Source organism: Sphaeramia orbicularis, chromosome 16, assembly GCF_902148855.1.
Source record: "Sphaeramia orbicularis chromosome 16, fSphaOr1.1, whole genome shotgun sequence".
NCBI lineage: Eukaryota > Metazoa > Chordata > Actinopteri > Kurtiformes > Apogonidae > Sphaeramia > Sphaeramia orbicularis.
The window spans coordinates 45915735-45928586 of NC_043972.1; the positions used below are offsets into that span (position 1 = coordinate 45915735).

Below are 12852 nucleotides of genomic sequence, written 5' to 3' on the forward strand. Positions count from 1 at the left end.
CAACACATGATTTAAAAGGAAGACTTTGGCCCTACCCTGATTCACCCTTGGCCCTACCCCTTGAAAAAAGCGCTATAGAAATCAAATCCTTTATTATTATTATTAAAACATTCCCCTATGAACTGAGACAACGCTTTGAAACCTGTTACGTCATCAGCAGTCGTCGATGCTGCTATAAACAGATGCGACAACTTTGTTTCTGAAAGCATTCCCCATGCTGTCGGCAGCTGTAACCGGCTCTGTTCCATGGCTTTGGGCATCTTTGTGTGGCTATCAACTGCAAACCACAGAAATGCGATCTGTAACACATTGAAATGACATTAAAAGGTCGATCAAATGAGTTATTTACGAAGAAAATACATACATTTCTGTATTTCTTTCGTCACACTGCTGCACTTTTTTGCTGTGTTTATGGTGACAGGGTGTGGTTAGGACCCAAACGCAGCACAACGGAGCTGAGAATCAGTTTGAAAGAGTCATTATCACAAACAGATAAATATCTGAGCAGAATGAATGGCAGACTGGTTTACCGGGAGACAGGCAAAGAGACGTGGTCGGGCCAGGCAGAGTCAAAACCAAGAAAATCCAGAATCATCGAACTCAGAGTCACAGACAGAAAACAGGTCAGGTTACCAGGACTTGAAGCGATGAGACATGGATGGAGCAGGTAGAGTCAAAAAACCAGGAAGATCCAAATCACAGTTCTGAGTCAGGGGCAGAAAGTGGGTCAGATTACCAGGGCAGAAACGACGAGACGGAGTCAAAAACAGACAAGGTCGGCAACAGAATCTCAGGAACAGATGAAAATGAATTGTTTATGAAATCCCATATTATGAAATTTAATGATTTGGTTTACTATAAAATCATGTAAATAATGTATAAAGCCAAATTAAAGTTACTCCCTGTCTGTGTACAAAGGTTCTAAATATGATTTGCGAGATGTTTGTAAATTTGTTGTACAAAACGCTAAAAAAGAGAGTAAAAGAAGATGTATATCTGTAGTTGGAGTTAAACTATGGAATGAGGCCAGCATGGATTTAAGAATGTGTAGCCCATTTTTGATATTTAAAAAAAATTGTACGCAAGGCAATTTTTGAAGGATACAATTGTTAATATCTAATAAGTAATAGGTAAATAATTAATTTTTGATTCTACATTAAATTACCATTAATTTGGCTGGTTAAGTTTTCTATTTTTCTGGTTTAGTTTCACTTTTTTATGTTTTTGATTGTTTGTTTGGTTGTATGCATTGTTGTTTTTTCTTTTTCCTATATTGAATGCTGGGTAGATGAATTTGTTGTGTAGGACAGGCATTAATATAAGCATTCTACTTCTCCCTGGGCCTTTTCAGTCGTTAACCTGTTTGTAGTGTTGACACTGGTTGTATTATTATGTGATGACTGAATAAAGAATTTCATCATCATCATCCAAAATGCTGGAGAATCGGGATGATCCACAGACAATCTGGCAAAGAGTAGCTGAGCAGGAGCTGCTTATATCCTGGAGCACTGATTAGATGCTCTTGTCAGCAACAGGTGAATCTCATGTTGCTGATGAGGCGAGAGAGAGGGCAGCAGCAGAGCAGACCGTGACAGCTTACCTCCATCTTCCCGATGATTTGAACAGAATTATGGGAATTTTGGGAAATTTCTCATACCGCTCCGTTTGTAGTGTGGTCCTGAAAAATCTCCCTTCTGAGGGCCAAAGAAGCCTCCCCCTTAACCCTTCCCCTACGACTCAACGAGAATCGCGACACCCCTACCCCTTCACATGAACATAGAAAACGGAGAGGTAGGGGTAAGGGGTGAAATGGGCCTTTCACTCCAGCATCACTGATGGAAATGAACTAACTGTCATCTCCTCTGTTCCATCAGTATGACCGTTTTAAAATTCCTGTCACATGAAAAAATCCTTGTCATTTTCTGGGATGAGTTTGCAAACCATAAAATATCATATTCTGTTGAGGAAAACTTAAAGCAAGGAAGAAATGTAATATCCTCTATATCAGGGCTGTCAAACTCATTTTAGTTCAAGGGCAACATTCAGCCCAATATAACAGTGAAAAAAGGTAAATTACATTGAGAAAATGTTTACATCTACAAAGCTTCCTTAAAGATGTGAATAACGCCAACAACCTGAAATGTCTTAAGAAAATAATTGCAATTTTAACAATATTATTCCTCAGTTTATCACTTATACACATGCATTAAAACAAACAGATCATAGTGGATCTACAAATGCACAAAACATTCAATAACAGGCAGAAAATTGTTAAAATTACACTGACTTCTCTGAAGAGATTTCAGGTTGTTCAGATTTGTTCAGATTATTCAAATTTTTTGTGAAAGGATAGTTTATAAATGTAAATATTTTTGTGTAATTTTACTTTCTTGGCACTAAACCAATGAATTTGTAGTTGTCATTATTTATAGGTTATTATGAAAGTATTTTACTAGTCTGACCCACTTTAGATCGAATTATTCTATTTGCGACCCCTGAACTAAAAGGATTTTGACATCATTAATTGTAAATATCTTCAGTGTAATGTTTGCATTTCACAAATTCATCTGTCAGGCCAGACTGGACCTTTTGGTGGATTTGTTTTGGCCCACGGGCCAGATTTCTGACTTCTGTGCTCTGTATCAGTGGTTCTCAAACTTTTTACAGTGGAGTACCCCCTGAAATATAGTTTTTTAGCCAAGTACCCCCAACTCTCGTTTCGGCATTTTTGACTGAAAAAATGAGGCAAAATTTGTTCCTGTGCCAAAAGTGTCTGTTTTTATTTTGAAAACTTTGTAAACAAATAACATATATTTAACTGTAATATGTTGAAAAATTACAAATCTTTATAAATAAATTTAGCAAAATATAAACTGAAAAGTGCCCTCCTTCATTGATAAGAAAAATAAATGAATTGGTCCTTAATGAATAAATTAACCTTTCATCCATGAAAAATAATGACTTAATTACACAAATAAACTCTTCTTGAATAATATAAAATAGTAATGGTTGTAAAATGTTACCAAAGCTTAGGGGGGGGGGCTCCGAGTTTTTAAAAATATTCAAATGAAGTAAGGTCAGGAGTGTCAATTTTATTACATGAATGTATTTATTGTGATTTATCTTTCAGCATTAACTCTCATAATTTATCTTGTATTCAGTACATGATGATGTATTCAATATATTTTTCCCAAAAAAATTTCATGTACCCCCTGGGTTTCTTCCAAGTGCCTCATAGCCTCATAGTATTATTGCTTAAGTCATATTTTTTGCAGGTCATAGCCAATGATGAAAAATGAATCAACAGTGTTAGTTACACACATATCACAATTTGGCCAAAATATGACTTAGGCAATTATGCTATGAGGCTAACAATATGTATTTGTCCAACTTTTTTCCACATCCCTTTCATAATCTCTTCTTTTTCTCTTCAGCCACTAGAGAAGGCACCACATGCAGCTTTGCAGATCCGGCCTTCGTGGTTTACTCGTCGGTAGCCTCCTTCTACGTTCCCTTCATTGTTACGTTGCTGGTGTACGCGCAGATCTGCGTGGTGCTGCGCAAACGAGGCAGACGCACAGCCCCCCCACGCAGACATGGCCTCCACACACAAAGCGCACCTGAGGCAGGGGACGGCCATCGACACAGGAAGGTAGACTCAGCTCACACTCGTCTGTTTGGAGTTAGGTGGTTTTCACTGGACAGGAAGTGGGTAAAATTGTGGGCGTTTCTCAATACGTGGTCTTGTCTGTTCTTTTGGTCTAACAATCCTGTGTAGCGTCATCAGTCGGGGCCCAAGTACTGTTCCATTTAATAGTTCGCACAAACCAAGATCAGATGGAATTCCCGGATGTTTGTTTGTTTGTTTATTTTTGATTTCGGATATTGAAATTTAAAACCAAAAACAACAAAGAAATACATGAAGAGAAAAAAAAAAAACATGTGTGACTTATATACTCCTACTCCCTTACGACCTCTTCCTCTACTGACCACAAAATCCTGTGCCAGCCTCACAAAATTACTGAAAAAATCTTATTATACATATCAAAAATAAACTCTATCCATTTCACAGCAGCACTCTTTAAGCCCTCCATTCCTCCCAAATTATATATTATACTGTTTATACATATATAACCTTTATTTAACCAGGTAAGTTATTTGAGAACTGATTCTCATTTACATATATTGTGTATAAATTGTTCTTGTCTGCTGGCTTAAACCAGTGATGCACTGGTTGCTGACTCGTGTAGACTTGGCTGGTAAATATCCCAAGATACATTTCGGGCTACTCTCGAAGTCAACAGCAGCTTCTGTGACAACTTAATTCAGACATGTTTTATTGAGCAGACGACCGTCACCAGATGATGTGATACAATGTTGGAACACACACCAGAGGCAGAATAACAAGAACATACATCTTTATTATCATGATATGGGGTTCATCAAAATGTGTTTATCCAGTTTTGAAGAATATACAACATGTATAAAAATATAAATGATGTGTAAATAGTACAAATGTATTGTAATCAAACTGAGTGACATATTGTGGTGGATTGTGGGAATACATTAGGGAGCCGATGACAGATATGCAGCAGAGCCAGGGTGGAAAGTTCACAAGCACCAACTGTTCACAGATAAATAGAGAGACTGGCGTTCTTAGGAAGTCCGTTCTCTGGGACCGTTCTTACCAAGACCGTACTTCATAACGTGATATTGGGAAACGCCCAGTGTATCTGAAAAGGAACTAAAGCTGTCAGACAAATGTAGTGTAGGAGGAAGTGTCTATTTGCCTCTGAGATGTAGATAGAAGTCTGTATGTGTAAGAGGAGCAGTTAAATGCAGTCTGCTTTTGGTCTGTCTACTGTATATGCCATCACCGTCCTGTTCAGAATAAGTGTACACAGCCAGAAGACGTGAAGCTGTGCACCCTCATCCTCAGACCTGCCACCACCGCCCCCCAGCGCAAGAAAGTGGTGAGTTTTCTGACCACAACAACCAAAACCACATTAGTTTGATCTTGCATCTACAGTAGGGGTGTCAAACATGTGGCTTGTGGGCCAAAACTGGCCTGGCAAAGGTTCCAATCCGGCCAGTGGGGTGAATTTGTGAAGTGCAAAAATTACACTGAAGATATTAACAGTCAATGGTGTCAAACTCATTTTAGTTCAGGTTCCATATAACAGACCAATGTGATCTCAAGTAAAGTAATATCATAATAATTTATAAATATTGTCAACTTTAAACTTTTCTCAATTTTTTAAAGTGAAAAAACTAAATTACATTATGAAAGTGTTTACAGCTGCAAGCTGTTCTGTAAAAAATGTGAATAACATGAACAATAATGAACAACCTGAAATTTCTTAAGGAAAATTAGTGCAGTTTTATTTATGTATTAATTTAATTTATTTATTTAAGTGCAATTTTAACAAAATTACGCTTCAACTTCTCATTTTGACATGCACATTACAACTTTCAGATCACAGTGGATCTACATATACACAAAATATTTAGTAACAGGCAGAATAATGTTAAAATTGTACTGACTTCTCTTACGATATTTCAGGTTGTTCGTATTTGTTCAGGTTATTCACATTTTTTGTGAAGGGATAGTTTGTAAATGTAAATGTTTTCATGTACTTTTACTTTTAACAAAACAAAAATTTGGAGCTCTTATTATATCTAGGTTATTATTCTGTTATTTCAGTGCTCTGGCCCATTTGAGATTAAATTGTGCTGAATGTGCATTTCAGAAATTCATCCCACTGGATGAAGTCTTTTTCCTTTAATGCGAAAAAAATAATATTACATTATGCCTATAAATAATGACAACTAACTTTTCTCTTTGCTTTAGTGCAAAAAAACCCAATCAAATTATGCGAAGATTTACATTAACAAACTATCCTTTAGCAATGAAACGTGAATAACCTGAACAAATATGAACAATGTGAAAGGTTTAAATAAAATTAAGTGTAACTTTTAGCAATATTCTGCCTGTTACTAAATGTTTTGTGCATTTGTAGAGCTGATGTATAAATGATAAGATGAGGCGTAATGTTAAAATTGCTCATATTTTTCTTTTAAAAAATTCAGTTTTTTCAGGTTATTCACATCTTTTTTTGTTTGGATTCTTTGTAAATGTAAATGTTTTCATAATTTAATGTTATTTTTTTGTACAAAAAAAAGAGAAAAATTTGGGGGGGGAATTGTTATTGTTATTATTATAGGTTATTATATTAATATTTTACTGGTCTGGTTAACTGCAGATCATATTGGGCTGTATGTGGCCCCTGAACTAAAATGAGCTTGACACCCCTGTAGCGCCACATTATGTAATAATGTAATAATTTTTCACCTCATTATGTTATAATGCTGCATTTTGTAATAAAATTCTTGAATGCATTTTGTAATAAGCCACATTTTGTCAATAATATTTAATTAGTGCAGCTTTTGTCTCTAGTTTGCAAACACATTCTCCATTGTAGTGAATACAGTTCCATTTGATTTAGGTTTGACCAAGGAAACATCCGACTAGTTTTTAAAATAAATTCTAATTAAGCTGGGATGTTTAATGTTGTTCTGCTGGTATGATGGGTTTTCCAATTGAGGCATCAATTTCAATAGTTTTTCAATGGATTATTACATAATTCACCAAATTATTACATTTTCTCAAAAAAAAAAAAATTGCTACACCTGCATTTTGTAATAACTTTTGCAATGTAATAAGTTATTACAAAATGTGATGTTATTACATATTGAGGTGAATTATTACATTCTTACATAATGCAGCACTCCAATCCCTGATCTACAGTGTCTGTTCTGTTTACTCTTATTTCTCCTTTACATTAAAGTATTTACCTTCTGTGTCCTAATCCCTCCATCCCTCAGAACCTACCCCCCTCCCTGTCTGTGTGTCAGACCCTGGTGAAGGAGGCGGTGGTCCATCCCCTTGAACTGGAGCCGGGTCAGTTCCTACCACAGACTGAACAGAACTTACCTCCTCACGCTGCTCCACAAACGTCCTCCCATGCGGGTCGAGCCAGGATCTCCCTGTCCATCTCAGTAGGACCTACGCCGGTCCTTCCTTCAAACATGACCAGATCGACCCTGACGCCTCGGCCCCCGACTCTGGAGGACGGTATGAGGGGCCGCGAGGGATGGAGGGAGCGCAGCGGAGGCAGAGACAAGTGGGGGATCACCAAGGAGAGGGTGAGGGGGAGGCTGTCGCAGCAGAAGGAGAGGAAAGCCACACAGATGCTCGCCATCGTGCTCGGTAAGCAGAGGAAAATGGTGCAGATTAATTGATGAGGATTTCTAGTCCGTGTCACTGGGCGTGCATACAAAGCTGGCTCTATAAACAAACCCTGAGTGTAAAAATAAACACAGATTAGCTACTAATTACCCAAAACAAATCACATTAACTAACGGTGTATTTGTACAAATCTGTGCTTGAAGTGTATATACCATCCCCTCCCATCCAAATTCTCTATCCATGATTATTTTCTCAGCTGAATTGTCCAAAAATGGGCAGATCATGTATCTGCACAAATGATATAGCGCGGTGTGTCCAGTTTCGTCTTCGTTAGCAGTTTCTTCAAACATCTTCTCCGATTAAACTACTGGTCGGATTAATTTCAAATTTTATATGTAGTTTCTTTGGGACAATGTCTACAAAACTGGTTCCACTTGCTTTCTCTTGCTTTCAAGTATTACTATCATTGTATCGTCTTTGAAGAATTACTATTGGTTTGGATCTAACTCATAATGCACTGCATTTTGTCATAATTACCAGTAGGGCTGTATCACAATGATTAGGCGAACTTAAACAATACAAACTTCAAAACTAGCATAAAAACAAAATACAAGAACTTAAAAAAAATTACAGAAATATAATGTGGCTTTCATTCTGTTTACTTTAAACAATCCTTATAATTCTTTTTCAGCTGCTGTGAAACAGTAGTTGTTGCCTGTATTCTTGCTTTTAGCTCACTGGCTGTGTTCGCCATCATCTTCATCACGTCCTTGAGTGACCTTGAAGGGTCAAACTCAAGGTCACCAATGTCTACATTTCAATAATCTTCTGTGACACAGCTGCTCAGACTAATTTAAAATTTAATTTGTAGCTTTGATAGGACAATGTCTACAAAGTTTGTTCACAGTTCTGAGAAATTTAGATTTTAGAATTTTTGACAAATTTTGGAAATATAAAAAATTTGCCTTTACTTATAATAGTCCATATTATGATGGCTAATAACATGTAAATGGTTACAAATATCAGTATACTTACTATTGGTCACTGATAGGAAGTTGTATATGGACTTTGATTTAATTAGCTGAGTTCTCCTCTGGTGAAAGAAACACCCACTTCAATTGGAGATTGACCTCCTGCATCCAGACCACAGGACTCTAATGCCGCATTTCCACTACATTGAACCGGCTCAACTCGACTCAGCTCAGGTATCAGGTACTATTCCTGGAGACCGTTTCCATTACAGGATACTACCGACTTTAGAGTACCTGTACATCATAGTGATGTGCGTTACTTCCGTGTTGTCTGCTCACAGTTGCTGATAAACTCGCTTGTTGCATGTCAGCTCGTCAAGCTCATGCTGAATGTTTATGTCGGCCACCATAGACTGAATGTCCTCCGACCAAGGTGTAGTGTTGTCATCATCATGTGGACTAACCTACCGCTATATTTACTGTAAACTTCCGCATCTGTTTTTTGTAAAATGGCAGGTCACAGAGACAACTGTCTGACCAATCAGTGGTCTGCAGTGTTTACACGTCACATTTTGGTATCTGTTCCCCAGTCTTGGAACCTCGGCGGAGGTGATACCAAAAAACTAGTGCCAGGTACCAGATTCAAGGTCCTTTTTCGTGATGGAAACGCAAAAAGGCCGAGTCAAGTTGAGCCGTTCCACATGGTGGAAACACAACAGAACATAGCAGCAGAACCTGACAACCTCACAAATTCAAGTTATTGATTCTTGATAGAACATGCCAGTGAAATACAGGGACATTGGTTCTATTTTTAAGTAAATACTTGGTGTATTACAATTACAATCATTAAAAAGACATTGAAAGGTTAATGCATCTATTAATGAATTTAGTTAAACGTATTAAATGACCATGAAACTAAGTCCATTCCATCCTCAACAGTAGCCGTATGTAAGTTGTTCAGTTACAGACACCTTACAATTAAATTTATAGATGTGAGATTCCTTCATACTTTGGCAACTAAATTTTGTTTCACTCTAGGATTTTTCAGAAATCTACTTTAACGTCGTACCTTTTCTTTTTCAACAGAGCTACAGTCCATGTCACAGGGGTAATAGGAAACTGACACACTTTTTTTTTTTCCTACCATCCGTTTCTATCATTTGACATCCTATTGTTTGAGTTACTTCATTTGTGAAATTCTTGTGCTTTTTGCTTTCAGGGTCATTTCTCTCTTTCTCTCTTCTCCCTTGTCACTTCACTGTTTTGGAGAAAGCAGTGAAGTGAAGTGAAAAAGTAATTCCAATGAAGACATGGGGGTGGAACAGTTTTCAGGTTCCAAATAGGGGGCAAAGACTCTAACGGGATTCTAACATAGCAGCAGAACGTGACAACCTTGCAAATTCAACTTGTTATTGATTCTTGATAGAACATGCCAGTGAGATACATGTATATTGGTTCTATTTTATTGCAGTCGGATTACTGGAAATCCTCATAAATCTGGGTCTTTGTGGTCTTTTAGGATTATGTATTATGTATTGAATATAAATGCCCAGGCTGATATTGCAATTAATTAATTGTGCAGCCAGTGTGGATGCTCTTAGACTCTAAATGATATGTACAGAGAAATTTGAATTGGCCTGCATCCGTTAATATGAATCCATCAGGAAGCAAACTGTAATAAGGTAAGTACACCACTGTTAAACTTCATTTACAGTCTTTCAAGACATTTTGTTGCAACTAAAAAAAAAACTATGAATAGTTCAGAAGGAATGAATTCTTAAAAAGCAAGAACTTTTTTGGTGCCGATTGTTTTTCTAGTAAAATCAACATCACACCCCATTTTCAAAGCCCTGATGTCTCAAAAACTAATGAAGCTATAAAGCCTAAAGTTTCCATGGCATTTACTAGGACTAAAAATATTGTCTTTTGAAAATATGAAGCAAACTGGATGTGGGAACATTTTCTGAAATTTGGTGATTTTAACCCATAAAGACCCAAACACCCACCATCAACCAAAACCATCTACTGATCTAAACTGTTGAATACCTATTGATCCATTAATCCTTTTAATCCATGTAAAAAATTGGTGTAAAATGCAGTTTGTCTTGTTTTCATGGTCATCAGATATGACCCATTTGGACATTCAGAGGCTCCGTAGTTACCATGGAAACACCGTCATCTTCTACAACATGGATTCACCAGTAAAACCCATGGAGTTGGATCAGTGACAGTGGATGGAGACACTGGGTTTATGTTCAGTTAATCATATCTTTTTCACTTTTTCTTCAGTTTTCACAGTTTTTGATCTAATAACCATCAACTTTAATCAGCTTTTATGAATATTTAGATGATTAGTTAATTAAATGTAGGAAAATACATGATTTCCACTGAGAAAAGTAAAATAGAGACAATAATATTACAATAATATGGTGATTAAACCATTAAGAAAGGTTAAATAGAGAGAAAGGTTTAGTTTTGTAAATTGCCACAAAAGTAACACTGATTCTTTATGGGTTAAGGGGTCATATTTTGCTAAACCCACTTTTATTAGTCTTTGGTTCATTTATTTGTGTATTTGGACCCTAATAGTTCATAAAGTTTGAATTTGAACCCTCCAGTTGCTGCAAAGCTATCTTTATATTCATTTTAGGCAAAACTCAAGTGGATTTACCTGCTACTACTGTGAAACATAATAAGGATAACAGTTTTATTGAAAGTATTTAAAATGATTGTCATGTAGATTTTATAATGATGCATATACATGTGCTGACTGGTGCTAAAACCCAGCGTAGATGCTTCTTTGAAACCACATCCTTTTTTGAATGTGTTTCTAAGGTGTGTTCATCATCTGCTGGCTGCCTTTCTTCTTAACCCACGTGCTGAAGGCCCACTGCCGGAGCTGCTGTATTTCCCCTTCGCTGTACAGTGCTGTCACCTGGTTGGGGTATCTCAACAGCGCTGTCAACCCTGTCATCTACACCACTTTCAACATCGAGTTTCGCAAAGCCTTCATCAAGATCCTGCACTGTTGAGAGTCAGAGAGGAGAGACGGAGTCAAATGTCAGGAAAGAAACGTGCTTTAATCCTGGATTCAGATCAGAGGTGAGAGAGTGAGGGTAAGGAAGGGGGGAGGGACAGGAAGGGAGGGGACGACACAATGGACGTGTACAACTTAGGAGACAAAGTGAATAAAAATTAAAGATGAAAGAACGCAGCCTCTTAGACAAGACTGAGAAGACAGAAAACATGGCATACAGAGGGAAGAAAACCAGTCAAAGAGACTACAAGATAAACAGAAAGAAGCAGAATCTGACACGGAAAGACAGCGACGACAGACACAAACCAGCTGGAGATGTTTATGGAAAAAAGGCGTGCGCTGAGTTGTGTACATAAAGGGAATATGTGAAGGCTGGCGATGTCCCCGCAATATTCCCACTGATGGACGGCACACATCAGATGAAGAAGTTGGGACTGTTTTTCAGACTTTACTGAACTCTTAACTTGTGTCAGACTCTTCATTGTTGTATTTTCCTGTAATCTAGTTGAAAGATACTGTGTTATTTGTTCACATGTGTTTGTCTTTTTCTCAGAGGAGAACGAAAAGGGTGACGTAAGACTTCAACGCAAACTACGTCTTTTTCTTTGAACGCCTCAGGCTCTATCGTTTTTCACACTTTTTGACAGCTGACTGACATTACATCAAAGGAGGAACATTATTGATTCAGACACTGACTACGTCTCCAGTGAATGAAGATAGGTTTCCTCCAGTGTAATGTGAACATTCTCCGCACCACGTAAGAGTGTGTACATGTCATATTTACTCTTGTAAATAGTCCATTTGCTGCATTAGAAGTAGCAACTCAACTGCTGTACATAAAATCAATAACAATAATAAAGAAAATTCTTTTGATCATTTGGATTTGAAATAATTACTAGAAAAATAAAGACTTGAGAGAGATACATCTTTATATATTCATAAAGCAATGGCGCCCATGGTGCCATGCCCCCCAGTTGGAATATGTAAAATGTTGAAAATAATACAGCTCTGGAAAAAATTCAGACACCACTGCAATTTCCTGTGAAATCAGCATGTGTGCATGTATGACAGCCATTCCATTCCTGTGTGTGTTGAATTCCAACACAATCACACCTTATTCTACTGAATAAACACCTGATCCATGTCTTATTTAAGAAGGAGAAGTATAAAAACCACTACTGGGGCCATCACTATCTTCTTACAATAGTCAAAAACAGTGCTATTAGTACCACAAAAGTAACTGAAATCCAAAAATAACTATTGAAATCTACTGGACTTCTGCTCTGACAATGTTCCCAAACTCTGAGGACTGGCTTTTCTATCACACAGGTCTCAAAAATGTGGCCCGGGGCCAAATCCGGCCCGACAAAGGGTCCAGTTCAGCCCTTAGGATGAATTTGTGAAATGCAAAACTTAAACTAATATATTAACAATCCTTTTAGTTCAGGTTCCACATTCAGACCAATTCAATCTCAAGTTGGTCAGAACCAGTAAAATACTATCATAATATACACTATATTGCCAAAAGTATTTGCTCACCTGCCTTGACTCGCATATGAATTTCAGTGCCATCCCATTCCTAGTCTATGGGGTTC

General features: G+C 37.3%; 1 protein-coding gene across 3 annotated transcripts in view; it reads left to right on the forward strand.

The window, feature by feature from the left end:
• The window catches only part of LOC115436222 (D(2) dopamine receptor-like), a 45528-nt gene extending 33395 nt beyond the window's left edge, over nucleotides 1–12133 (forward strand). For all 3 annotated transcript variants that reach the window (XM_030159007.1, XM_030159008.1, XM_030159009.1), the window contains 4 exons: nucleotides 3435–3652; nucleotides 4890–4973; nucleotides 6886–7270; nucleotides 11056–12133. In XM_030159007.1, coding sequence (XP_030014867.1) covers nucleotides 3435–3652; nucleotides 4890–4973; nucleotides 6886–7270; nucleotides 11056–11252 — 884 coding nt within the window. In that variant the 3' untranslated portion in view covers nucleotides 11253–12133. The remainder of the gene's footprint in view (nucleotides 1–3434; nucleotides 3653–4889; nucleotides 4974–6885; nucleotides 7271–11055) is intronic.
• The last annotated feature ends 719 nt before the right edge of the window (nucleotides 12134–12852 follow it).